The 26629-nt window shown below is 40.9% G+C and overlaps 2 protein-coding genes across 3 annotated transcripts in view; one reads left to right on the top strand and one right to left on the bottom strand.

Moving 5' to 3' along the window:
• The window catches only part of ghrhrb (growth hormone releasing hormone receptor b), a 43472-nt gene extending 33143 nt beyond the window's left edge, over window positions 1-10329 (top strand). Inside the window, exons 6-13 of the mRNA XM_023428780.2 lie at window positions 781-913; window positions 3555-3708; window positions 3825-3885; window positions 4999-5068; window positions 6925-7016; window positions 7114-7243; window positions 7364-7405; window positions 8279-10329. Of these exons, the coding sequence (XP_023284548.1) occupies window positions 781-913; window positions 3555-3708; window positions 3825-3885; window positions 4999-5068; window positions 6925-7016; window positions 7114-7243; window positions 7364-7405; window positions 8279-8485 (889 nt within the window). The 3' untranslated portion in view covers window positions 8486-10329. The remainder of the gene's footprint in view (window positions 1-780; window positions 914-3554; window positions 3709-3824; window positions 3886-4998; window positions 5069-6924; window positions 7017-7113; window positions 7244-7363; window positions 7406-8278) is intronic.
• Window positions 10330-13147: 2818 nt separating this feature from the next.
• Window positions 13148-26629, bottom strand: part of adcyap1r1b (adenylate cyclase activating polypeptide 1b (pituitary) receptor type I) — a 28090-nt gene continuing 14608 nt past the window's right edge. The window contains exons 3-14 of one of the 2 annotated variants that reach the window (XM_087180013.1): window positions 25329-25431; window positions 23090-23203; window positions 22450-22553; window positions 22225-22322; window positions 21192-21324; window positions 20918-21071; window positions 20768-20828; window positions 20615-20684; window positions 20402-20493; window positions 19457-19586; window positions 18914-18955; window positions 13148-17821 (exon numbers count right to left, since the gene is read on the bottom strand). In XM_087180013.1, the coding sequence (XP_087036139.1) occupies window positions 17408-17821; window positions 18914-18955; window positions 19457-19586; window positions 20402-20493; window positions 20615-20684; window positions 20768-20828; window positions 20918-21071; window positions 21192-21324; window positions 22225-22322; window positions 22450-22553; window positions 23090-23203; window positions 25329-25431 (1515 nt within the window). In that variant the 3' untranslated portion in view covers window positions 13148-17407. The remainder of the gene's footprint in view (window positions 17822-18913; window positions 18956-19456; window positions 19587-20401; window positions 20494-20614; window positions 20685-20767; window positions 20829-20917; window positions 21072-21191; window positions 21325-22224; window positions 22323-22449; window positions 22554-23089; window positions 23204-25328; window positions 25432-26629) is intronic. The other variant, XM_023428956.2, reaches the window with a different exon arrangement.

Here is a 26629-nt window from a genome sequence, read left to right on the forward strand (position 1 = left end):
TACCCAGGTCTTCTGGCACTTGTTGAAGTTGCAGGCCAAGGCGTTGGGGTGAGTTCGGTGTTGGGAGCTTGGTGATCGTAGCAGATGCTAAACTATTCGGCTACAACAACTTTGCCACTGGTAACGTTACTGTCGTCACCTGGTGTCTGCAGCTGTGGAGGATGTGTTGTTGCTGGTGTTCTACTTCGGCCTCCGCAGCCATCTTTGGTTAGAGAGGGTGCAATGCTACCAAGGGTGCAATGCAAGCTTTTGCATCCCTGTAGAACCAGGCCCGGTTCTCTAGTCCTAGTCCCCTGCAGGATGTAGCCTGGCTTTGCGAGATCTGTTACCTGCTGCTGCGTAAAGAAACTTCACAGGTGCATCGTTTCTGCATCGACTTAATTCACATCATGTCAGTCGCATCAATTCCGCAGAATCGTTCTAAGAGAAAACGCAAAGCCGCTGCGTCAACAACTAACAACTAATTTACACAATATAACAGCAATTTTTTAATGTAAAACAGTAACAGCAGCTTTTGACTTCCAGCATCCAACTCCCATCAAATTAACAAACACTTGTAAGGAATAACTTTTCTTTTCTGCATTTCAGACAACATACTTCTCCAACTTCAAGCAGGTGTACACTGCTGGCTACGCTACCTCCCTCATCTCTCTGATATCGGCCATTTTTGTCTTCACTGTCTTCAGGTGAAGTATCTCACATCAGTTTTATAACCGACCCACCGACATCATTCCCAAAACCTTGACACGTGTTTTTTCTTCTTCTTCTTCTTCTCTACAGGAAGTTTCACTGCACCAGGAACTACATCCACATCAACCTGTTCTTCTCCTTCATCCTGAGAGCGAGCGCCGTCTTCATCAAAGATGGCGTCCTTTTTTCTGATGAAAACCTGGACCACTGCTTCATGTCGACGGTGAGTGTTAAACCCTCCTGCTCCATTAAGGCGTCTATATTTACCACTGAAGGACTTAGGGCCGTTACTTTAGTAAAAACCAGCGTCAGAAAAACACGCTGTGCTTAAGTAAAAGCAAACAAGGGAACATGTTGGAGAGAAAGAGTGAAAGTGAGTTTGTGCTGTATAGTGGAAAGTCCACTTATGGGAAATGTTTTGCAGCTGAAACAGAAAATGTAAAAAAGAGTAAAGAAGGAAGAAAACAAGAAATGATAGAGGCAATAAAGGGAAAGTGAAGGGAGTGAGGGATGGAAAGGAGAAAAGGAAAGGAAATTAGGAGAGATGATGGTGGATATGAAGAAAAAAGAAGGACAGAACTAAGGATGGAAGAAAATATGAAAGGAAAAGGAAAGAAAGATAAAACTCTGTCAAAGAAGTTTTCACAGTCAGTGAAAATTACCAGTTTTCTTTTTTCATTTCCTGGTCGTGAACCCTCACGAACTCACAAGAGCTGATTATGGCAGAGAGCAGGGAGGGTTTATAGGACTGAAATGCTGGGAAAGACCGAGCTGGAGCCCCTGAGGACATTACTGATGCGGTTTCTGCTGATGAGAGTGCCTGCAGTGAGGAGAAGTGTCCCTCTTGTGTGGCTGCGAGCGACCAGCATCATCACACCAGCGTGACTCATTCAGAGCCGAAGTGAGGCTGAAAAAGGGGCCGCGACAGAAAGAGAGGATGAGAGGATGAGAGGGTGAGAGGGTGAGAGGATGAGAGGGTGAGAGGAGGCTCTTCTGCTCCATCAGAACCAAAATACAGATTTATGTAGAGAAAAAAAAACAGGTTGATGGATTAGTGAAGGTGGAAAGTGTGACAGAAAAACAAGGGCAAGTGATGAAAAATGGACGAGACGGTGGTGTTGGAAAAGTTGGTCGCAAAATCTATTTATTAGTAATCAATTACTTATTATTACTGCTCAGAACCAAATTATTACAGACTGGTGAAGTTAGTGAGCCAGATATTTTTCTAAGGAGTTGGTGAAGAGCAAGCATCCACCACTCTGTTTATCCAGTCATATAAAATATGAACCGTTTGTGTGAAAATTTATCATAATGCTGCACGAAGTCCTGAGTAAATGCAAAAAAGTCTTTTTGAGCTCTCACTGACCTTGACCTTTGACCTTTGACCAAATCTAATCAGTTCATCCTTGAGTCCAGGTAAATGTTTGTGCCAAATTTGAAGAAGGTCAATCAAGGTGTTACAGAGATTTTGTTGTAGGCCACTAGAATGGGATGGACGGAGAGCCCAGCTGGTGTGGAGGCATGAAAAGATGATGATTTAAATACACGAGGACAGAAAGACGTTGGTCGGGAGCTGTTCACTGACCAACGACCACCCGATGCTGCATTTACACCAGGTGCAGAGACATTAGTAGGCAGATGGTTAGCCCTTTGGCTTTGTAGTCATGACACAGAAGTGAAAATGCCAGAATTTGTCATTTTGGATTGTGTGTTGGGGGGAAGTTTACACCCAGAGGAACCTGAGCCAGACTCATTGCAGCAGCACATCTGGCCACACACTGTAAACTCAGATTCTCAGGCCTCTTCTCTTGTAGTCGTTAAACATATTGTTTTAAAGAATGAACCTGTGCTGACTGTCAAAGTAAAAGCATCTGAACAGGGTTGTTGTTCACACAAATAAAACATCTTATAATACAGTTTGCATTTTTGTGATGAGATTTTTATAATTATTCAGTACTGGAGGTTGGGTTAGAGAAAAAGAAAACAACAGCAAAGAAGGAACATCGGTTCTTGCATACATTTATAATATCAGACATGGATCCTTTTAACATAATGTACATCTTATAATACAGTTCCACAAACCTATCATGGACCAGGTCTTCTCTTCTACATGGATAATGATGTGGTGACTTTATGCTTTTGCTTCAGACATTTAGTGTTATATTAAACTTCCTCATTATGTTAATTTACAAAGTTCTCACTTTAAAGTGAATCAGCTGGAAACAAGAGTTTTCAACCAACTCACAGAAGTATGTTTTTATATATTTTTTATATACAGTATATATGTGTGTTTTTTCCTGACATGAGGACCTGTTTTTACTTTTGTGTTAAACAGGTAGGAAGATAGAGTCCCCACTTCTGTTAGCAGTCTATTTTTTTAATTATTATTATTTATGTAGTTCTAACATAATGTTTCAGTCAGGAACAAAACTGGCTAAATATTTCTTCCTTGTTGTGGGTTAGGTTTGAAATAAATACCTAACCCTATCTTATAAAACCATATGAAACAGATTGTAATATAATATCTCCTCTGGAATCAGACTGGAAACGTAAACCGCTCCTGTGTCAGTGTTTGATTTCAGTCAGTCAAGTGTCTAAACTCACATTGCTTTAAACTATAAACATGAACTATAAAGATGAATAAGCCTAAATAGTACGGTCACTTCAGCTGCAACATCAGACATAAAAGTGCTAACTGCTTCAAATATGAAAGGTGACAAATTAAAATAAGGCATTTATCTACTTTGCTGTCAGACATATCCTCATTATCAACCCCCCTGTGACCCATAAACTGATGTGAGAGGCCATTACTATTATAAATGATCTACATGGACTGATCTGATGTTTGTTGTGTTTGTTTGCAGACGTCTTGTAAATCAGCCGTGGCCTTCTTCCAGTTCAGCATCCTCGCCAACTACTTCTGGCTGCTGGTGGAGGGCATGTACCTGCAGACGCTGCTCGCTCTCACCTTCGTCTTCCAGAAGAAATACTTCTGGTGGTACATACTCATCGGCTGGGGTGGGTGCCTTCTCTTTTCACCTTTAGGTCGCTCTCTTCCTCACTTCCTCCAACTGTCTCTTGTTAAGGTTCTATACTGACTCTAATGGTCAGGTCATTGTGCTTGTGTGTCCTAGGTCTCCCTACAACAATCATAACAGCCTGGATCCTCACTCGAAACTTCTACGATAACAGGGGGTGAGCTCATGTCACATAAAAACACCTCAGTATTGAGGACATGGGACAGGATGCCACCTAAAACATCACTGTGGATATTTAGGATCTGGATTTGTGCTCCTTGTTTTTATGCCATTATTTGCTACAGAACCACACAGAGGTTTTTCACAGGTAAAACTGAAGAAGAATATTCCAGGTTCAGCAGAAGAAAACACCTAGGTTTGTGTTGCATTCCTTTACAGACAGACACAACATGGGTCAGCCTGCACATTAGGTGAACTTCAGACGGTCTCAGTTACATCTGCAGTCTTACTAAAGACCCATTTTTACACTCATGTGTAATGTGTTAATTACTGAGATATTAGTGTGTGGTTTTTGTGTTAAAACTGAACAGAGCCAGGCTAGCTGTACCCCTGTGTTTGCAGGCTTTGTGCTAAGCTAAGCTAAGCTAAGCTAAGCTAATCACCTGCTGGCTGCAGCCTTAAATGTTACAGATATGAGAGTGGTCTCAAAACTTTTGAAAAAAAGTTTTTGAAACCATTATATTAAAACGGATTTTTATATTAAAGGTCACATATTTTCTTCTTCTCCTGTGTTTTATCTGAAGTGTTGATCCATAAGAAGATATATTTTTGGTTTTAAGAACCAAAAACCATCTCTGTGTAGTTTTACATCTCCTCTCTCAGGCTTCTCTCTGGAGCTCTAGTAAAAACAGGTCAGTGAGCCAATCAGAAGAGAGGAGGCTCTGGGCCTCTCTTCTGGTTGGCTGACTGTTTTCTGAGTGAACCAATAAAAATATAGCAGATTTCAGGTAAAACACTCAGAGAAACCAAATCCTGTTGGATGGTGAGTCCAGGGGGGCGGGGCTTGGGGGATGGCTGTGATGGGTGACATCACAAAGTCACAGGAGTCACATGTAGAGATTCTCATTAATATATTAACATATTACACAACACAGTTGTCTTAAAAACAGTGATCAGAAGGGATGAAAGTTGAAAAATAAAAGTTTATGCTGGGTTTAGGTTTAGACTCGCCCATGAGGATCTGTGTCATGTGCTTCGGGACGACATCTGTACAATATTGTACTTCTGTGGCTGTCTTGTTTATCTCATTACTGCCTGTTGTGTGTCTCAGGTGCTGGGATGACACAGATGTGGCCTTCATCTGGTGGATCATAAAAGCTCCAATAACTGCATCGCTACTGGTGAGTGCAGAGCTGTTACAGTGGGAGCTATTGAGGAATCACAGGAGTCCTAAATCTCGGATCAGGCCTGTGTTGTGACTGCAGACTCTTATCCTGTCTTCACAATAATAAGTCAAGGAGAGTGGATTCTGGGAAAATTGGCCGGTGTGCAGATTTGTCTACAAGCTCATCGTCTTTGGCAGTTGACAGAAACAGCTAATCGGCGGACTGTTGTTTGTTTTAGAGCCTGATTGTAGCAGCATGTTTTTTCCCTCTTTTCCTCCTCACTTTGGCAGGACTAATTTGTTTGTACGCTGGTCCTTGTCTCTGTTTGTTCCACTGTCAACCTGGAGAAAGAATAAAGGGCTGCGCACCATCTCATGTACACATGCTGTCACTCACTGTCGATCAGCAGCAGCACCAGCTCTTTAAGAGAATCTGCTAAATACATACAGATTTTTTTATCTGTAAAAGATTTAGATTTGAAGAAAGAAAAGAAGATTCAATTTGATGTTTATCCATCACCCAATAACGTCAGAGATTGGCATTGATTTGTCCCGGTTTAATTCTGCGGCAGAACAACAAACCCAAACTTAAAGAACCAGAACCAGGAGTCCTGATCCCCACAGAGCCCTGATCTCAGCATCATGGAGTCAGGATCACATGAAGCTTAGTAGTAGTTAAATAGTTAAATAGTTAAAGCTATTAGAGCGATAGAAAAGTGGAAGAACAGCATTCCCATGCCCTCCCATGACGGATCTGAATGAGCCTGTTTGCATCGATCTTGTAATTTCCTGCCCTCTTGTGGCCGCAGTAGGCCACTGCCTTTGGGAGCTAGGTTGAATGGCAGCCGTTGCATCTGTCATTTTTGAGGGCGCGGCCGTGTCCTGTTGACAAAGGCTGGGGCTTCTCAAGCAGAAGGTGGAGCAGCATTTTTTGGACCTTTTTTGCATTGTGGATCTTTGACAGGTGACCAGCTATAATTAGCTACAGAGAGGTGTGATTGTTAAACCAGGTGACAGAACACAGGGAAGGAGTTTCTTAAAGAGTCTTTTGTCCCTCAGGACTGGGTCAGCCTTTACAAAGATATCTCAGGCTGGTCTGTAGTGTTAGGCCAGTCTTCATTTTGCTCATAGATCAGTCTGATGTTAGTCCGATCAAAAAAGACTGACTCATTTTCGGTTGGCCTTTTGGTTTTATATTGAAGAAGTCTTAATTTATTAAGATAGTCAAGAACTAAACTGCTTTGTGCAACGGATGAATTTAGACGCCTATTTATGTTATATCAAGGTCATAGTCAAAATATATTTTTGTGAAACCATCCCCTGGTGTTTGTGTGGTTGTGTTGTTTCCTTCTTTCTTCCACAGTGACGGAAGTCGAGTCTACAGTGGTTTTGATTTTGATTTGCTGGTAGTCCATTCTCATTGGTTGCAAAAGCACTTGTCTTTTTCTCCTGATTATTCATCTATGAACTGCTAAAGAATATGTGTATCAATTCCTTCAGTTGCAATCAATAACTCCAGGCTTCTGCTCCCTGTCTTTATTTCCTTAAGTTTCCTTTTAGTACAGCCAGAGGCATATCTGTGTTTTGTCTTAGCAGCATGATGATTGACTGGACGGTTGCTAATCAAAACTCCACGAAAATCCATCCACTGATATGAGGGCCCCCAGGTCAGACAGATGTTTATTGGCTTGGTATGATGTATCTGTTGAGTACGGAGCACCCTGTGCTGGAGCGGAGGCATTGATTGGCAACTTTCTGTATTTAAAAAAAAGACTCAATCAATACAGCTGTAGTGCAGGTACTTGCATCTGTGGAACACGTAACATAGAGAAGTATAAGACAAGAATAAGTCTTTCCATTGGTTTCATGTAGGTGAACTTCATCATCTTCATCAACGTGATCCGGATTCTGGTCCAGAAGCTGAGGTCTCCTGGTGTCGGCGGCAACGACACCAGTCACTTCAAGTAAATATATAAATATCCCTCCACATGACGACACGTATACACACACATACAAGAATGTAGACCTCACGGGTGTGTTGTGTCATGTGTGTGTGTGCAGGAGACTGGCCAAATCCACTTTGCTTCTCATCCCTCTGTTTGGGATGCACTACATGGTGTTTGCCTTCCTGCCAGAGAACACGGGGGCAGAGGCCCGACTCTTCATCGAGCTCGGTCTGGGATCCTTTCAGGTAAAACACGACACGGAGACAAATCAAAAAATCATGTCAGTTTTCCATGGAAACATCATGACACAGTGTCTTACACTTTCTTGCAGATATTTTTCTAAATAACATGTTTCTCTTCTGAAGGGATTCGTTGTGGCCCTGCTCTACTGTTTCCTGAACGGGGAGGTGGGTAAATGCGACATGACATCTGTAGACTGATATGATATGATTAATATGAGCTGGTTAGAAATGTGCTTGGATCTTGGTCAATATTATTCAGCAGTTAAAAGAACATACAACTGGTTTTGCATGTTTTAGCCAATCAACTGCAAGTTTTATTATATAGAGCGTACCTGAAACCTTGTCAGTAGAGAGAGAGAGAGAGAGTTAGCATTAGCACAACCGCTAACACTGTGCCAGCCACTGCCAGTTACAAGCCAACAAACAACATAAACAGATAAAAGATGCTAACTGTGCTAAAGGTTCAGATGGGTGATTCTGGTCTCAACAGACTCCTCATTTGAGTCTGGGTTTGACTGAGGCTCAAACATGAGGCTGAGTCTCTCTGATGTTTCCTCCTCTAACCCTCTTGATACTCTCTGCTCTTTCACCTGTCCACCTGGAGAAGGCAGGTGGTGGGCGGGGCACAAGGCCTGATCCAGATTTCTCAATCAGGAAGTAAGAGGAGATGAGCTTCAGACCCAGTTTTTTCACTTTTTATGTGTGAAAACCATGTTAAACATAAAAAATGACACAGGAGAGTATTTTTTTTACAGAGTTTAAAACATTTCTTTAATAAAAAATGGTGTGTTTTGTCCCAGGTGTCACAGGTGTCACAGGTGAAGGAAAATGAAAACAAGAGTGAGGGAGATGTCAATCAAGCACTGAGAGTCTAATCAGGCAAACTAAGTGAAAACATCAGTGGGTTCATCAGAGTTGTGTTGAGAAGTTCGAACCTCATTTCATCTGGGCTCTGAAGGTTTTGTTTTAATTCAGTGTTTCTGTGCATGTGTGTGTGTGTGTTCATGTGTGTGTGTGTTCATGTGTGTCTGTGTTTAGGTGCAGGCGGAACTAAAGAAGAGGTTTTGGAAGTGGCAGACTCAGAGCTACCTTAGCTACAGTAAACAACGGCGTCCGTTGTTCACTGAAAGCAGTACGGTCACTCAGATCTCTGTTCTGGACAAGTCCAGCCCCAGAGGGCAGCCGGGCTCAGAGATGCACGCCCTCACCCACACCGTCACGCCCAACAACGTCTCCGCCGTCTGAGGAACGTTCAACTGCGACACTGTGTCCGTCGTGTCCCGTGTATCAACGTCTGCTTTGTGTCTGGACGACGTCCTGAACAGAAGACTAAAGCGCAGAGTGTTGAATGTTTGAGGTTCCTCTCATCTCTGTCAGGTACTGAAGGTTTTACAGAATCCCTCATGCGCCAAATTTACAAATGTGTAGACCTGTAAACTTGAGTCTAACTTTTATTAATTCACTACACAGAATAAACTCACCTGAGGTCATATTACTCATGACGTTTGAAATTTCAGAGATCATGAGGAGGGTTTCATTTTCACATCATTAAAGAAAACTATGATTTTTGCTTTGGGGAACCTCCTCCACATTTTCAGGCAACGACTAAATTAATTCTCCTCTATTACAAAATCACGGATATCAGAGTTAGTATATGGCTTCAAAACATTTCATTTATTTTTGTAGAAATAACAAATAATCAACAGGATTTAACCGAAAGTAAGAAACGACTTATTCCTCCTGCGTCCTGAGTCTCTCTTGCTCAGTCTTTCCTCTTGAGATAAAATGTTGTTTTTGCTCATATTTTCAGCGGCTCATAAAAGCAAACAAATGCATGAAAATGGGCATCAGTAAAATATATTTTCATTATGTTGTGGTGTCAAATAGTGAGAGGAGGGAGAACACAGAGCAGGAGTGGCAGACACCATCATTTTCAAAGAAATTTTATATACATTTCAGTTTTTTTTTGCAGATTTACCTGTCTGCAACAGGCCGCACAGGTGAACGCTAGGTTCATGTTAGTGCAGTTTATCACCCACTTTCAAACATTTATCACCTTTTATGAGCAGTCAGTGCAAAGTGAGAGATTATCAACCAGGTTAATATACTGGACCACAGACCCGCATTAGTGCTATAAAATGACGAGTCCCAGATACTTCCTGTAAAACAGCTCAGGGACGTGGCTGTGCCCTGCTGTTATAAACAGATGTTCATTTGGCAAACCAACCAATTAGTTCTCATGCTTGAAGTCTTCTGTCCTGTAAAACCAAAACATGGTGTAAAAAAAACACTTAAGATTAACTATAAATCTCATCTTCGTGCAGCTTTGTGCAGAGTGTGGGATGGATTATTCACTGCTGCCCTCTAGTGGCTGGAGGAAGAAAACAAAGTTTTTGTGCTCCAGCATCAGGGGGCAGTAATGGGCCAGTTACCGGCTGGACAGGCCACATAAAAATAAGATTTTTGTTTTATTGCAAATGTTTTCAAAACGTATAGTTCAGTGTTAAATGTAAAAAAGATGTAAAGGATGAAGATTAACTGGTTGGTTCACGTCTAGTTAACTTTCCCACCTTTAAACGTACGGTTTCTGAAATGCCGTCCTCACAGTTCTTAAAGGAAAATCACTTAGTATGCACTTCTCCTTAACTTTACAGATCTGTACTTTCTTTGAATACTTTGTGTATTAGTGCCGTTCATTAGAGCCTGGACTCACCGTGACGTCCTTGTCGTTCCTGCTGTTACTGATTCAGCGCCACATGGTTTCTTGAACGTTGGGCATTGGCCATTAAATGATTGTATTACAGAGAGATTCCCTATTAAATTAAACAGTCTTATTAAATGGAACATGCCCACGTTACCATCGGTGGCTCTGCATGCAACATGTTGCACAGTGCACTAGCGCACATCTGGAGCACTAGACTGTAAAAGCTATTTATTTGTCAGATTGTTTTTTTTTTTTTACATCTTTGTGTGAATGTAAATAGACCTGAACTACTTTACATGTATTTTATGACAATGTTGCAGTTATCCAACAGATTTATATCAGTTTCAGATTGTAAAAAAGTTACTTTAAGATAGATAAGTTGGTATTTATGTTTACCATTATTGTATCATTATTTTTGTATCATACATGTAACTTTTAAAAAAACGTTTTATTCTTATTTGCCATAATATTGCAAAATGTGGAAAAAATTAAAATATATGTCTATGTTTGTTAGCAAAGGTTTAGCGAAGCTCAGTTACCAATTGCTGTGCTAATGCTAATGCTAATCCAAAGCATGTTTCCTCTGAGGAATATGTTTTGAAATCAAGATTTTAAGCTGAATTCATATTGTTTCTGTGCTTTACTTTGGTTAGCATATAGCAGGTGTGTAAAGTAAATACTGTACATACATATGTACAGTTATATATTATCCACATTATTCAGCTACTGACCGCTACAGTGCCTTTATCATACAGTATAACTCACTGTCTCTCTGCAGTTCAGGTGGATTGAACCTACAATATAGGTTTGCATTCAAAATTTGTGTGACAAAATCATATATTTAAGATTGTGATATTATACCATGTACTTGAGTATTTGCTGAGCAGCAAAAACATATTGCCTCTGTGTTGTGACAGATTCAAGTTACTGCTTAAATGACAAAAAAAAGTTTGTTAAATTTAAAATTGTGCAGCAAGGATGAGGGTTGGACTTGTGCTTTATAGATTACATCTATTTACAGTTTCGGTGTGGACAGTGAACATGTTATTACTCTTCTCTTACTTGAAAAAGTGATTGTGAATGTTTCTCTTACAGGTTCCAGTTTACGACATAATGCAAGCTGCTGGTTTGGTGTTTTCTTATTTGGGCTGGGGGCAAAAGTTAAAGGATTCTGTGTTCCCTTCCCCATCTGTGGCACTCAGTCCCAAACCCATGAATCTTTTAATAAGACTCACAAACACATCAAACAGCTGGGCACTATAGTTTTTAGCAGAACTGCCTCAACCAGCAGGAAATATTGTGTTTGTTAGGGACTTTTTTCAGCAGAAGATTGAGCACACATTTCAAATTATTTTGTCCAACAAAAGAGGCTGTTTGTAGGTTTTGTCTGCCGCTGTCGTTTGACAAAAGCTTGTAATACAAGAGGTTATAATACGCCGTCTGAGCAGCTACATCTTCACGTCAGGCTGCGGCTAGCTGGTTAGCATGCTAACTTCAGTGGAGGAAAAGATGTGAGTTGATATTGATGTTGCTTTCCACCACTGGAGACAGCTGTTGGTGAGTAAATGAATGAAGTTTGATGCTAACTCGCAATGTTTATTCTAGACTGGTAAATAAACAGCTATGCTAACGTTAGCTATGTTCATTACCTTGAACACACACACTGTCGTTTATTTTGCCTCAGTCCCACATAGACCGTCCTGTTTCCTGTATACCTCAAGTATCAAATGTGGATTCATCCGCAGCTGAAAATAGTCCCAAAGAAATGCACTATTACCTCTTGTTTTGGGTAACAGTTGTTAAAAACTACAGTTTCCAGCTGTTTTTGGAAATTGCTGAGCCTCTTTTGAAATTGAAACTTTGTATTTGTGACCTTCTTTTTAAAGGTTTATATCTTCGGCAGAGTAATGACAAATGGTTTTGATCTTTTCCTTAGTCTGATTGACAATAACAAAAAACACAGAATGAGACCAGCCTCATAAAAGACTGATGTCCAAATAATTATAACATTAACAGACAACATCAGTGAGCCAACAAGTTAGAAACATTTATTGTCGATAATGTACAAAAAACCCTTCACACACACCAAACTAAATAAAATGGTGCACTGTGCAGTGAAATAGATCAAAGAAGGGCTCATGAGCAGACAGAAGCAGGCTCACAGCAGAGAGCTTTAAGGTACTTTTACATTCAGCCATCAGTACACAAACTGCCGAATACCCACACCCCCACCCCATTTTTTTTTTCTTAACCTGTAAATGATCTAAACAGGCAATTGGTATAATGAAGCAATTCAACAAAGATAACCACCATCAAAAAGCTAAAAAGAAAAACATTTTAAACCAATTCTCATGTCATGCTGCACAGTAAAAAAACAGAAAAGCAGTTCTTTTATGGCACTTTTCTTTTCCTCCTGTTTGGGAAAATTAACATTCAAAGGAAAAGTATTGGATGGGTCCTGATGGGACTCGAGCTACAATTAGATAAATCGTTCACAGTTGAAACCCAATATCTGTGTTCTAGCTTTATTAATTGCCTCACCCACTCGTTACAGTGGATTCGAAAAAACAGGGACACAGCTGAGATTCTCCTAATGGCCAGAAAGCTCGACCCTCCCTTGTGATTACGTCTGCCGGTTCAAATGAGATCAAAACGATTTAACACGCATGCATCAGCCTATTAGAGAGTACAGAGGCATTACAGGAGGCTTTATACTTTTAGCACAATCACCATTTAAGAAAAAAATCTAATAATAATAAAAATATGAGAACAATCACAGCGCAAAGTTTTTTTTTTAAATGACAGCTATTCACTTTGAACCACAGAAAACTCCATTTACAAGGTACGACATTGGCAGCTTGTTTCTGTCTCGCACATTTAAACTGCGGTTTATTTAGTCACAAAGGTTGGCTACAGACCTTTCAAACACTTCAACTAACTACTTCATAGTTCAAAACAACAGGTTCAAATGAATATTTATTCTTATAATAATAGCAACATCTTTGTCTGACATCAACAGAGTACTGGCAATATAAGGCTCCAACTCCCGTATTAACACTAAAGGAAATAAATCTATGAACACATCAACAGAATCAGGCTCATGACGTGGTGAGATTGTCTTAATGTCTGTGATGAACGTTGACTGAACATTCAACTCAACCAGAGCAGAGGCGCTGATTGTCCAGCCCTTTACCCCCCCCACCCCCCACCCCCTCTGAACATCAGCAGATAAGACAGGGCCCCCCTATGGCTGCTGTTGGAACTGCACTGGTATTATTGCAGGTCAGACTGAAAACAGTTTGCGGTCAGCCCTTCTTTTTCTCTCTTTGCCTTTGCGTGGTCTGAACTCACAGAAAACATGGATCTGGATCTATCTGCAGGTCAAAAGACGTCTGTACGCTGAGGTTAAAAATGGACAGAATCTGGTTGAAAAGTTGTTGTTTTTTTTTGAAGATCTATATAAACATTTCTTCCATGTAATTTCAGTGACAATATTTCAATTTTACCAGTTTAAAATAAATTCAGTAAAATGCTATGTAGACAAAAAACAACCACAAGGTCCATTAGTAGTTGTTAATCAATTAATTGTTTGGTCTATAAGCCCAAAATCCAAAGATATTCAGTTCATCACAAGCAGCAGGAGCTGGAACTATCAAATGGATGACCTTTTATCTTCGAGAAAAGAAAAGACCAAACCAATTAATTCAATTAATCGATTAATTGCCAAATCGTTGTAGCTCTGGATGATAATACACAGTGTTTTGCTGTTGATGCGGATGCTGCAGAATTTTTGAAATCAATTGAAGTCAATTTTTCTGAGCATTTTGCAGACTTTTCGTCCGTTGGCTTAAAGGTTGAGAGTGAAAACAGGATTATTATGGGACGACATGGAAGTCCTATGACAATTTGGCAAAATCCATCTGCTGATACAGATGTGATATGTTTAAAAACTCCATAAAAGCTAATAAATAGACAGAACGCATAATTCTCGACAAAGGTCAAGAATGATGCTTTCTGTCTCATTGCGTGTAAAACATTCATTTTCCAACCAAATTTCGTTCAGTTTTAATCTTGATGCAGGGCTGTTGTTGAGGATATCAGGTATCGTTTGAATTTGGCAGTTTGATATTTAAAATTAGGCTGTTTCTGTAAAACAAGAAAAAAATGAAGGTGAAATTAAAGTTCAATGAATGAAAAGGATTTAGTCATTTTCCATCAACATGAAATTCCTGGCAGTGTCGAGAAGATAAATGAGGGAGATAGAATCTACGGGAACTGTAACAGGACAGTTAAAAGAAGAACGTAAGAATGCAAATGTAAAAAATAAATAAATAATCTGAAAATGATTTAGATTTTTTTTTGTTGTTGCCAACATTAAGTGGGTTTTCCTGGGGTCTCCTTTTCCTAGTATTTCTAAATATGGATAAGGAATATTGTTTAATTATAATGGAGTGTAAAATCCAATCACTTAATAAAAGAATTTAAACAATCAATTTAATTGTTTTATTTATTTTGAAGAAATAAATTATTACTATTGTTGTTTAAAGACTTTTTGTCAGTTTCAGGACTCCATACTTCTTTTGCCTGCAAATTAACAAAAATATATTTATTGTGTGACTGTGTTCAAACAGCTAATGAGGAGAAAACTCAACGTTTAACTACATTATAATACTGAACTGAGGAGATGTGCTTTTCTATTATTATTATTATTATTATTATTATTATTATCATAAATAATGTGCACTCATAAAAGAAATGGCAAATATCTATTGGTCAAAGAATTCACTTATTTTTTGTTTTGGAGTTTTGCAGTTCCAGTTTCAGACGGTTAAATTCAGACATCTGCTGTTTGACCAAATTATTTCTGTCCTTGCAGAAATCGTCAAATCTATTGGACATTTAGAATAAAGCCCCTTTGAAGTAGAAAACTGTTTCATATTTTGAAGAATATCATAAAGAAAATGCTCCTGTGGTTCAGGTTAATGAGACTTTTTACAGTCTGGTAATTCCCCATTTTCCTGCTGTAGAGAAGATAAAGGTTTTTGTCTGTAAAACAAGGAAATGAAAACATATTTATCACTGTGTGCATGTGATAGTGTACTGTACATACTGAGTTAATATACTGTAGCACTGCTTTATTAAAAACACTAATCGATCGTATGCTGTGCTCATCTTTCACAAAGACGAGTTAAAGTACTTTGAAGGCCATCCAGGTTTGAAATACTGATTTAGTCTTAAGCATCATAAAAGCACTTTGTTAAACCCTTTTCTTCACTTTGCAGTTTCGTTTTTTTATAACTGAAAAGACAAATTTTCTTTTCTTTTAAATCATCAACAGAAGTCAAAATACTTGTTTTGTGCTTAAAGGCACTTTTGGAGACACAAAGTTGTCAGGGATTCAGAGGAGAGTTGAGTCAGACCAAAGGAAAAATCTGCAGTGACATCAGTTGCAAAGCTAACTCAGCCTTTGCAAACAGATACGTGCAAATAAAATACAAACTCAGTGAGGAGTCGATTAATTCGTCTTTGGAGTGAGAGAATTACCCCCCGAGTTAAGTTAAAAGTCACTCTCCAGAAGTCGCATCCATCTCAGTGTGCTTGTTTTCAAGCTTAAGGAGAGCGAACACCACCAGCTGAAATACAGAGATGCTGCATGGTGGCATGAGGAGTTTGTTGAAAAAGGAAAACCCTCATTAATAAAAAATTAAAACAGATTTTTCAAATGGTCGGGAAAAAAAGTGATCATCCCTAAAATAAGTGAAGTGCTGTGATGTTTCAGATGGTCTAGACCTTCACTTAGACCAGTACAATGTTGAAACTTCCTGCAGGAGGCTGTTGAAGAGGCAATAAAATCAGTATTACAGCGCGTCGCCTTTGCAACAGCCTTTTAGTTAAACAGTTAAAAAGTTTATGAAAAAAAAAAAAAATTGTTAAAAAATGTAACATCCAATTAAAAACACTGAATTCCCACGAAAAAAGAAAGAAAAGGAAACGTAAACAATACCACATGTACAATAAATGAAATTTCATGCAAGCAGTTGAACTCATGGTGCTTCAGTCATGAATTCGTTTTTCATTTGACATTTTCTGTACTAACGGCTGTTTAAAACTACAGACGCACAGACCTCCGAGGCGTGTTCTTCTTCTCTGACATCTCGTGTCAGTGCTGAGATTTAAAAAGAAAAAAAAAAAAAAAAAAAAAAAAGAGGTTTGTGATTGTGGTCGTCGTCTGCAAACCTCAGAGCTGCACGTACATCCGAAGAAGACACTTTTGAGTCGAGCATCTAACCCTTTTTTTTTTTTCTACTCTTTTTTTTTTTGGCATTTCACATAACTGTAGAAAATATGTCCTTCCGATAAATACTGTTACCCCAAGTTTATCACCTGCTGGATCCAGCTGAAGTTTCTCCTCAATCTGGTCCTCTTCCACGCACATTATATTGTTTTACATCAGTCACAGTTTACACAGGAAATGAAGGCTTGTGCCAGTAACACTGAGCTTTCATACACAGTCACTGTTTGTACATGAAGAGCACTGCAGTAATTTAGACATGATGTAGTTGGCAGGTCTGGGTGTGATGTGTTTACCTCAGTCAGAAACACTCATTTAAGGTACTACTGTACATCAGGGTGCCCCAGTTTCTCACCTCGCTTAAAGGGTCACTCCAGTGTTTTAGTCCTGCAACCTTTATAAAATCAAGTGGACCCAACGGAGTCGGATTAAAAAGCAGACTGGTCAAAGTTCAAGCAGCAGCGGTCAAGATAATCCTGAATTTTAGTTCCTAGAAGCTTCAAAAAACACGTAATACTACATTTCCCATAGTGCTCGTCGCCTGGTAAACATCTTTAAAACCCCACACGCCCTCAGTTTGTAACACGGGTTATTTCCACCTCCGCCAAAGCCACAGAAAAAACAATATACAGCTGTTCACAAAGGCTGAGCAGCAGCAGATCTTTACATGTAAAAACAGTGGAGTGCCCCTTTAAGTTATTTACATGAGAGCCACTGGTGTGTGTTTTAAATGAAGCCATTTCACGGCACAGCAGCTGCGACACATGTATGTAACGGAGGAATATAGTGTGTGGTTGTGGTTTAAAACACGTTTTGAGGACAGAGCGTGAAACCTTCCTCAGACAGACTGGAATGATCGCTGTGAGAGGACACACACTGCAGGGTAACACACTGGCCCCCCTGTGCTGGACAGCAGCAGATACTGTAGCACCAGACGACTGTAACACTGACTCAATATATACATAGATAACCATGCTTCTTCTGCATGTTTCAGCCCAATGATGCACGAGATACACACTACACTCCTTATTCATGCCTTTAGAAAAATGTTAGGCTTAGTTTGTTTTCACTCCAGCTGCACCTGAACCAGGTCAAAGGTCAGGACATGTAGAGATTTAAGAGAATAATTGGCGACATTCAGGTTTGGTCGTGTTTTCAAAGGGGAAGCAGGTCAGACGAGAGGCTGCTCTGGATCGGTGGAGTTGAGCTGGGTTTCCATCATGGTTTCGTCCGGGTACGGGTTGGGGTACGGGTTGAGGAACGGGTTGTTGAGGCTGGTCATCGGGACGAGGGTGGGCGTGTTGTTGGTGGTGGCGGCGGTGGCGGTGGTTTTGGCGGCGGCGTCGGGTCCCGTAGCGGACGCGGCGTCTACGGCGGTGCCGCTCAGGTGGCCGGGGTCTCGGCCTGCAGGCTGGACATGCGGATCTGCGAGCTGCTCTTGCTTAGGATGGACAGCTGCGTTCCCCCGTTCACCCCACTGCTCGCCAGCGAAGGATGCCGGTGCTTCAGGTCCACAGCAAAGTACCTGTTCACCGTCCAGCTGCGCCATTTCCTCTTGATCTCCGATTGCACCTTGAGGGATATACTTCACAAGGTCATTATTAATGGACCTCGCTGGAAAGAGACAAGCTGACTGTCCCTCTGTCTCACTACAGTTCTGTCTGCACTCGACTTAAAGCTCATTGTTGTCAGTTTTTACTACTTTCTTAAAGGGAACATGTTGGTTTAAACCAGTTTTTACCTGGACTTTATGTCCCCACATACTCAAACATTTGCAGTTCCTGTTTCAAAAAACTAAGTAAAAAAAAATGTCTAAAATGTTTTTTGCTTCAATACTTTTAAAGGTTCTGTAAACGAGATTTTAAACAATATCATAGCGGCAAACAACTATTTTCTATGTAAAGATATAGTGTAGTCACGGTGTCCTGAGCAGAGAACGAAGTCAGCGCTCAGGTGAGAGCGACTTGCAAGAATTTCCTCCACTGAAGAAACCACATTTTCATCTAAAAAGGCCTCTGACGAAGAAAGAGACCAGAGCACAGGTTGACCGGCCGCTGTGACTATCAGCTCGAATCCCAGTTAGCTTTACCGGCTCCGTCAGTGTCGTTCGTGCAGCCGGTCCCAGCGGATAAATCCAAGGCAGATTTTTTTTCCCCAGTCCCAACTGTGGAGCCAATACTGGTCTGGTTTTACCGAGATGGAGAGACCCACAAGCAGCTTAAGGGTCCAGCTTGACCCAGAACTGCCTTTTCTTCTCCTCAATGTGTCAGTAAGTTGATGCTACTTAATGCTACATGTCTGTTTTCATTAGTGACGGCTAATGGTTGTGGCGAGATTGTTTTTTTTGTTTTGTTTTACGGCTTGTGGGTTGTGGCCAAGCGGAGGCCGGGGGTTTGGCTGACAAACCGTGTGTTTTGGACTGAGATGCTGGTGGTGCAGTGCGTCGTCTAGTGGCGGTGACGTTCGTTTACAGAACCTTTAATTAATCGGAAAAGAAATGTGTTTGTTTGAATCTAGAAACTGAAAATAATGAGCCTGATTCATACTGTACTGCTTCAACTATTCCTCATGCGTTTGCTGTTGATCAGTGATGTTGTTCTGTATATATCTAATTAAATTGTGCATGTAGAAGACTCTATGAGAACAGTGTCAGTTACATGTCTTAAAGGAGATTTACCTCTCCGTTCAGGAAGCAGTAGAGGACGGCAACCACAAAGCCCTGCAGAGACAGACAGAGGGTCAGAGTGTGAGACAGAAACACCGACTTATCTGTTTTTACGAGAGGTAGCTGTCGGATGAAACACAAAGTAAGAGTAGTGAATCCTTTTCAATCTACAGCCATTAGTGCAGGTGCACATATGATAAGGTGGAGCTGTTTGGTTTGGTAACATATGATCTGTAATGTGTTGTTTGCCTCACTATGATCAAAGTCCTCTCCATACACAGACTGAAAAATAAAATGTTGAAGGTGTGACACTGAGCACGGCCTCGCAGTCAAGGTGTTACTCTGTTTTATCATTTTACTTGGTCAAAACTTGACTGCCCAGTTCTCACTGTGTGCTTTACAATAGATCCACGTCTCAAACCTCAAATTTATAGTCGTGTTAATCTCCTCTTGAATTAAAATGTAACGTTAGATTGTTATTTAACTCTGTATGAATGTATGGAAGTAGCAATTTTTTTCCTAAATCTAATCCACGACGGAGAAACACGGAGTCACCTGGAAAGATCCGAGTCCGAGCTCAAACACCAGACGCTCCCTCTTGCTGAAGTTCTCAGGGGAGAAGGCGAACACAGTGTAGTGAATCCCGAACAGAGGAATCAGCAGCAGAGTAGAGCGGGCCAACCTCCTACAAAACAACACACACACAAACACACACACACACACACACACACACACTCACAAGTTATTGTGAGAGGACTAGACAACAGTGTACGGTGTGTGTCCTCATTATAATGTGAACACAGGTATGATGACAATATTCTGACTTAATAATGGGCTTAAACATGAGCTGCAGTTTGGGAGCACATTGTTCAGTTTGATATACAACTGAATGTGAGTTCGATCACAGAGATTAGAGATAATAATGATCTACTATCTGACACATCACAAGATTATTGATGAAGGATAATATAGAAAGAAAATCTGTTGATGTTGTTTAAATGATGTTGAACCATCTTTTACATCTTCACTTCAGCAGCTTCACTTCTTTCTGTCCATTTCCACCACAACCAGATTGATCTTCAAATGATGAAGCTCTAAGTCCAGGAAAAAGATGCTGACTGTGATTAAAACTTTGAAACAGGGCGATCTGATAGCTGAATGGTCAGGACGCTCAAATGTCCTGAGCAGCGAGTCCCCGGTTCCGCGTCCGGACCCGGACCATTCGCTGCATGTCACTCCCTTACTCTCTCCCTTACTCTCACAAAGTCACAACTGTAACGTGAGTTACACTGATTTATGTCATGAGTTGTGCTGTGTTACGTGCCTCTCTGTTACAGTGTGTGAGTGTGTGTTGGTATGCCCTGCTCCGCCCTCCCCTCTCCTCCAGCAGGTGATTCGGGCAAATTTGAACAACGATGCATTTTAGTGCTTGTGAATTCAACTTGTAACTTCACATGTAAGACAAAGATTGTGTAATTTCTTCTCACAAATATTACTCACAGGTAAATACTGGATTCATTTCCTCCAATATCTGGGGACTGTAACTTCTGGACGAGGATGACGATGATGCCGATGAAGAGAACAAAGTTGATCTGCAGCAAAGAAAAAAAAAGAGAAGGTAATGGAAAGGAAATGTATTAAATAATAAAAACGTCTTTGGTAAAGGCGGTGATGTTCTTATGTCCCAGTTTCTGAAACAGACTGAAAACGCACCATGATGGAAGCCAGCACAGGTCCTTTTATCACCCACCAGATGGCAGCGTTGTCATTCATGTCCCAACAGCTGAGAGAGACAAAACCACACAGTTAGCAACATGAACACACAACCTTCAACATGAGACTAAAAGTCTGCTGCTGATAACCCACCCGATATCATCAAAGTGCAGCCTCAGCACCGCCCAGATGGTCACGCACACGGTGGGGGTCCCTGATTGAAACAGGACAACAAAGACGCGTTCGATCTGGAACATCAAGGCGAGAATCAAATACGTTTGTGTGATGTGTTTGATGTCTCACCCCAGCCAATGATGATGTACCAGTAGAAGTATCTCTTCTCAGGGAAGAAGGTCTCCACCAGTAAAGTGAAGAGGTACAGGCCCTCGATGAAGAGCCAGAAGTAGTTGGAGAGGACGCAGTAGTGGAAGAATATCATCACCGCTCGACACTCCAGCTTCAAGGACACGAGAGACAAAGAGACGACGAAAGGAAAAACATGAGAACATTGTATCTGAACACCAATGACTGCTTGTTAACACCTGAACGCGTGCGCAGGTGCGTCCGAGTTACTCACAGTGTGTATGAAGCAGTGCTCGCTGTCCTCTGTGGCGTACAACACGCCGTCTTTGATGAAGACAGAAATAGCTCTCAGGATGAACGACACAAATAGGTTCATGTGGATGAAGTTCCTGGTGCAGTGCAGCTTCCTGTGGAGAAACAGACATGAACACATTGAATATCATGTTACCTGTTTGACAAAAAGACCCACGACCTCTGCCGCACAGCTTTGCTCATCATTTGTCAACACGTATAGCAGTGGCAGCAGCTGCGGGAGTAGAAGTCGTAATGATACTAATACTTCTAGTACTAGTAGAGCTAGGGTTGCAAAATTCCGGGAATTTTCAAAAATGGAAACTTTCCATAGGAATTTATGAGAATTTATGGGAAAGTATGGGAATAAACGGGAATAAACTGGGAATTTTCAAAATTGAAGGTTGGCTCTTCATAGGGAACTTAAATATAGTTGAGGAAAGTATATTTTAGCATAATCTTGACTAAAATAAACAGATGCCATTCAAATACACTTGAATAGCCATGCCATTCCTCAATCACATGCACAAAGCACACTGCTTACTGCATGGCTAACGAGACCACACCCACTACTGGCACTGTGCACGCCTCCATCACATGTACAGAAGATTTCTAGAAGACTGGACCACACTTTTGAGCCTGAAGCACAAAGACTATTGAAGGCACACATTTGAGCCTGTGGAATAAACATATATAATATATTCCCAGTTAGTTCCCCTAAATTCCCATTAATTCCCAATCATTCCCATTATTCCCATGGAAAGTTTCCAATATGGCATATTTCCAAAATTCCCACGCTTAACTTCCCATGGAAATTTTCCGCACCTTTGCAACCCTAAGTAGAGCCAGCAGCAGCAGTAGCGCAGCAGTCCTATTAGCAGAGGTAGTAGAAATAACAGTAGGCCTTGTAGTAGTGGTCCTATTAGCAGGGGTGGACAGTAACAAAGTATATTTACCAAAGCACTACACTTGAGTTTATTTTTTCAATTTTTCTGTTCTTGCATCAAATGTCTCACCTGAACCTGCACAGGATGACCATGGCTGTGGTGAGAGAGACCAGAGAGGTGCTGTAGCCCACAGTGTACAGAGCCTTCACCGACACATAATACATATCCTGCATGTGACACACAAGCACAACAACAGCTGTGACTCGTGTTCATTCACACAGCTGAATTATCTTTCTGTATTTTAGAATTAACAATCAGACTTGAGAAAGGTTTCCTGAGTAGCGGCGCACTGACCGGGTGGCTGCTGTTTCCCTCCTCGTACAGGCAGGCGTCGATGTAGTGAGGGAAGGCCTCCGACCAGCCGAACTCGGTGCAGTTACGACTCACCTTCCCCAGCTCTGTGGAGACACGGCACTTCATTTGATTATAGCAAACGCAGACAAACATGCAGACTTATCTCAAGAGTGCAATCAGGAAGAGAAGCAGACCTGACATTAATTATTTCAGAGATAACTGGAGTCAAGAGACGTATATGACAAGCTTATGCTGAACGGTTAAGACTATATTATCAAACATAAACAGGATATTGGTATTTTACCTCCATTTTCATGCATATGTTCAGGTTGTTTGGTTGAAAATTTACTCTGTAATCAGCATTTATTGTCAATAGGAAGCCGTGTAAATGCATTCCTCACATAAAACAAACACCCACACACATAATCGTGAGGACTCTCATGGAGATATCACATTCCCTAGACCCTTATATCCAACCTTAACCTAAAAAACACAAGTTTTAACTTTTTACTTTTTTGATTCTTCCATTAGACATGAATCTTTGACGTTAAACACCACAATAACAAACTCAGAAGTCCAATGACATCAACTGGAATAACTGCTGATGGTAACTGTGACTCAGAAATGTTTAGAAACTGACCGAAGTCTTCTTCACTCATGAACTGGGAGAAGAGCTCGGGACAGTTGACCTCGACAACCTCGCCCATCCTGGCCGGCTGCCAACACGTCAGGTTGTCCCAAAACCACGGACAACCTGAGGACACAACAGGTAGACAAACTCATTGTTTCACTCTAACAAGCCATATGTTCAAATTTAGGGAAGAAAAAAAAAAAAAAAAGGACCACCTGCAACTCATTTATCACCACATCAAAATCACAGATCCTTGAAATGCTCATATGAAACCTGAAATGGAAGTTCTCATGCCAGCAGCTATTTTGAACTTTTTAATCCTACGTGTTGCTAAAACAGAATGTACTGGTGTTTATTTTAATCTCAGGTTTGTAAAAGCATCAGTTTAAGCCAGGAATGACATACATTTTTATGTTTGACTGGTTGTTGTACTATACTTTTTGTTGCTAAATTCACTGGCTTCATGAAAGATATTTAAGAAAGTATTACAGCCATGTGGGTTTGCATCAGTGCTGCTGAAAGAGAACAGGTCTGATTTAAACTTTAGAATGTGACTCACTTAACCAGCTCTGCTTTACACACAATATTCCACTTACAGCGTAAATTTCATCCTCAAAACGATGGTGATGATTAGCTGTGCAGGTATACTACCCCACAAACTACTGTACTGATACAATCAGTCCAAGCTACACACTCTCACAATATAATGTACTCTCCAGACAGCTGATGTATTTTCATAGTGTAATCAGCAGATATAGTTGGAGGACGAGAGATGTACAAGAAAGGGGCTTGTCACCTGAAAGCCTTTGCAGATACAGATTGTTTTAAAGACAGTAACATACTTATTGGGAAGCATTTATAATTCAAGTAACACTACATCAGTATCATTCATTAGTAATGGACTCCTTTCAACCATCTGGAAAAAAAAATCATTTTACAGTAAATACAGGTGAAATCACAGCATAGTCTTTGTCTTTAACTGATGTGTTGGGTGATTTTGTCTGAAGAAGAAAAATCAGGATGTTAGCAGCAGATCAGCAGCTTAGAAATGGCTGCTGGTTACTTTTTCTGTTGTCTGACAAGACTAACAGAAAAATTTGTAAATGAGATCAGCTTTACGGGGAATTTAGCTGTATTAAAACACAATATATGTGAACACAGAGAGGAGGAGAGAAGCAAACAGATTAAGAGCTGAAACCAGCTGATACTAGGCTGAATGTAAACACCACACAGTCCAGCCTTATATTAGGTTTTGACATGATGTAATCAAAAACTGACTTTAAAGCTCCACATTCTCCTCTTTTCCTGTGTTGATCCATAAGAAGATATATTTGTTGTTTTAAGAAACCAAAAACCACCTCAGTGTAGTTTTACATCTCCTCTCTCAGGCTTCTCTCTGGAGCTCTAGTAACAACAGGTCGGTGAGCCAATCAGAAGAGAGGAGGCTCTGAGTCTTGCTTATGGTTGGCTGACTGCTTTCTGAGGGTCCAGGTGGGTGGGGCTTGGGGCGTAGCTGAGGACAGTGACTGCTTCGTCGTGACTTTGATTCTTTCACAGTATTAATATAGAACTTAGACCTGCTTTATAATCAAACAATACATGGACATCTACCTTTAGACTATATGGACCTTTAAAAAACAGGGTCTTAGGTTTGATGTCGGTAAGTAAGGCGCTTTCCACTATGTTAACATGAGTAGAAATCATCAGGGGGAGATATGTAGTAGTCGTAGCTGATGCTTTTGTTGATACTAAATCAACAGGGTCAAGATGGAGAATAGGCACAAAGCATTTCTTAGCCTCATCCATCATCTAATCAGCCAGACAGATGCCCGTCACTCACTATCTCAAGGCTCAACTTTCATTTTCGGCATCATCATCATCATGAGATGCTCCCTATTAAAGCCTCTGGCGTGTCTGCAAACAGAAGCACAGAGCGAAACGTAGAATTTCTGTCATTTTTTATTTTTTTTGTGCTACAGATCAAGCAGAGATGCACACATGGGCAAACTGTGAAGTCTTTCTAATGATCTCTGGTTGCAGATAAGCAGGTTGGAGTCAACTACAATTTGTAGAATTACCTCCTGCTCATTAGTTTGGAGGCCCTGCAGATGTTCTGGTTATTAATCTCTGAGTTTATTCTTTTTTTTTTCTTTTTTTAATTTGCACATGTTGAAAACTGTTAAAACACCAACAAAATAGTGGTTAGCACGTGGGGAAGGGATTAAAGGCTAAACAAACACAGACGTACCAAACTCTGGATCATTCCCAGGATCATCTGAAGCCATCATTTCCATGCATTTCTCCTGCTCCCTCTTGATCACACAGTTAGAGGGGACCTGTTGGCTCGAAACCTGGAGCGCACACACACACACACACACAAACACACACACACACACACACACACGTACACACACACAGAAACACACACAACGTAAAGAGAGAGAGGAAGAGGGAGTCAAGTGACTGAAGATTACATCAGACCAGAGAGGAAGGACCCAAAGATAAAATGGAAGAAGCTGCTTCATTAGCTTCACCGTGCGGTTCACACCACAGTGTGGGAGAGGTCAGAGCTCTTGGATCTGTTTAAACACTCGACCAATTAAACAAACCATTTCAGAGCTGCTGGCACTCTCCCCATGCTAACTGACCCAGAGGAGGGGCATTATTCTTGCAGGAAAGCCTGTCAGACGTGCACTTTTCACGCTGTGACCATGCCAGGCTTTACTCCCATCAGTTAAGAACCACAGACAGATACACAGAGAGGACTGTTTATACTTGTGCTCTCCAGTAGCTACAGTCGAGGCCAGAGATCACAACGACAGCCAGGAATCCCAGAGCGTTGACTTCAGACAGGGAGGTCACGTCCAGGGACGCCCTGTTCGCAGCCCCCTCTGACAGCTCCACAATGCTCGGCAGATGCTGGGAATCAGGAGGGGGAGGGGCTGTGATGGAAGAGGGTGTTCGCTAAGAAGACTATCTTGCGTCTGTGTTGGCGTCAGTCCGGGAGACGTCACGTCACAGCTTTATGAGGTGTAGCAGGGGAGCAGTTGAGCATTTACACGTTGACGTCAATAGCCCCCTGCTTGGGATTCACGCACTGAAGATTTACTAGAGTAATAGAGACAAAGTAGTTCTGGGGCATCGTCTGGAACGAGTGTCGACGCACTCTCTGTATCCACAGATCTGCTGGATGATTTATGTGCTACACTCTCAGCAACAGCACCATTACTGCAGCGGTACGGTGAATTCAATGCAGTAAAAAGAAAAAATGAGTCTTCAGACCACTATTGTTTGAATGTAGCTTTTATTCAATATTAAAATATTCATTAGACACCAGTTTATTTATAATAACGGGTTTGGAAGTAAAAATATTTGTCTGCTTTTTACATCCATGATACATTAGGAATAAGAACTAGCATCAGTTTTCGGCTTTAAAGCTGCACTCACGATCATTTTTATATCAACAATCTATCATCTCTGAGTGTTTCAGTATGATTCACTATCTTGCTCTTCTCAACATTAACTCAACTGTTTGTGTTCAGTCTGAGC

Source organism: Seriola lalandi, unplaced genomic scaffold (assembly GCF_002814215.2).
Source record: "Seriola lalandi dorsalis isolate HSWRI2012SDOR001 ecotype SW California unplaced genomic scaffold, Sedor1 jcf7180002054885, whole genome shotgun sequence".
NCBI lineage: Eukaryota > Metazoa > Chordata > Actinopteri > Carangiformes > Carangidae > Seriola > Seriola lalandi.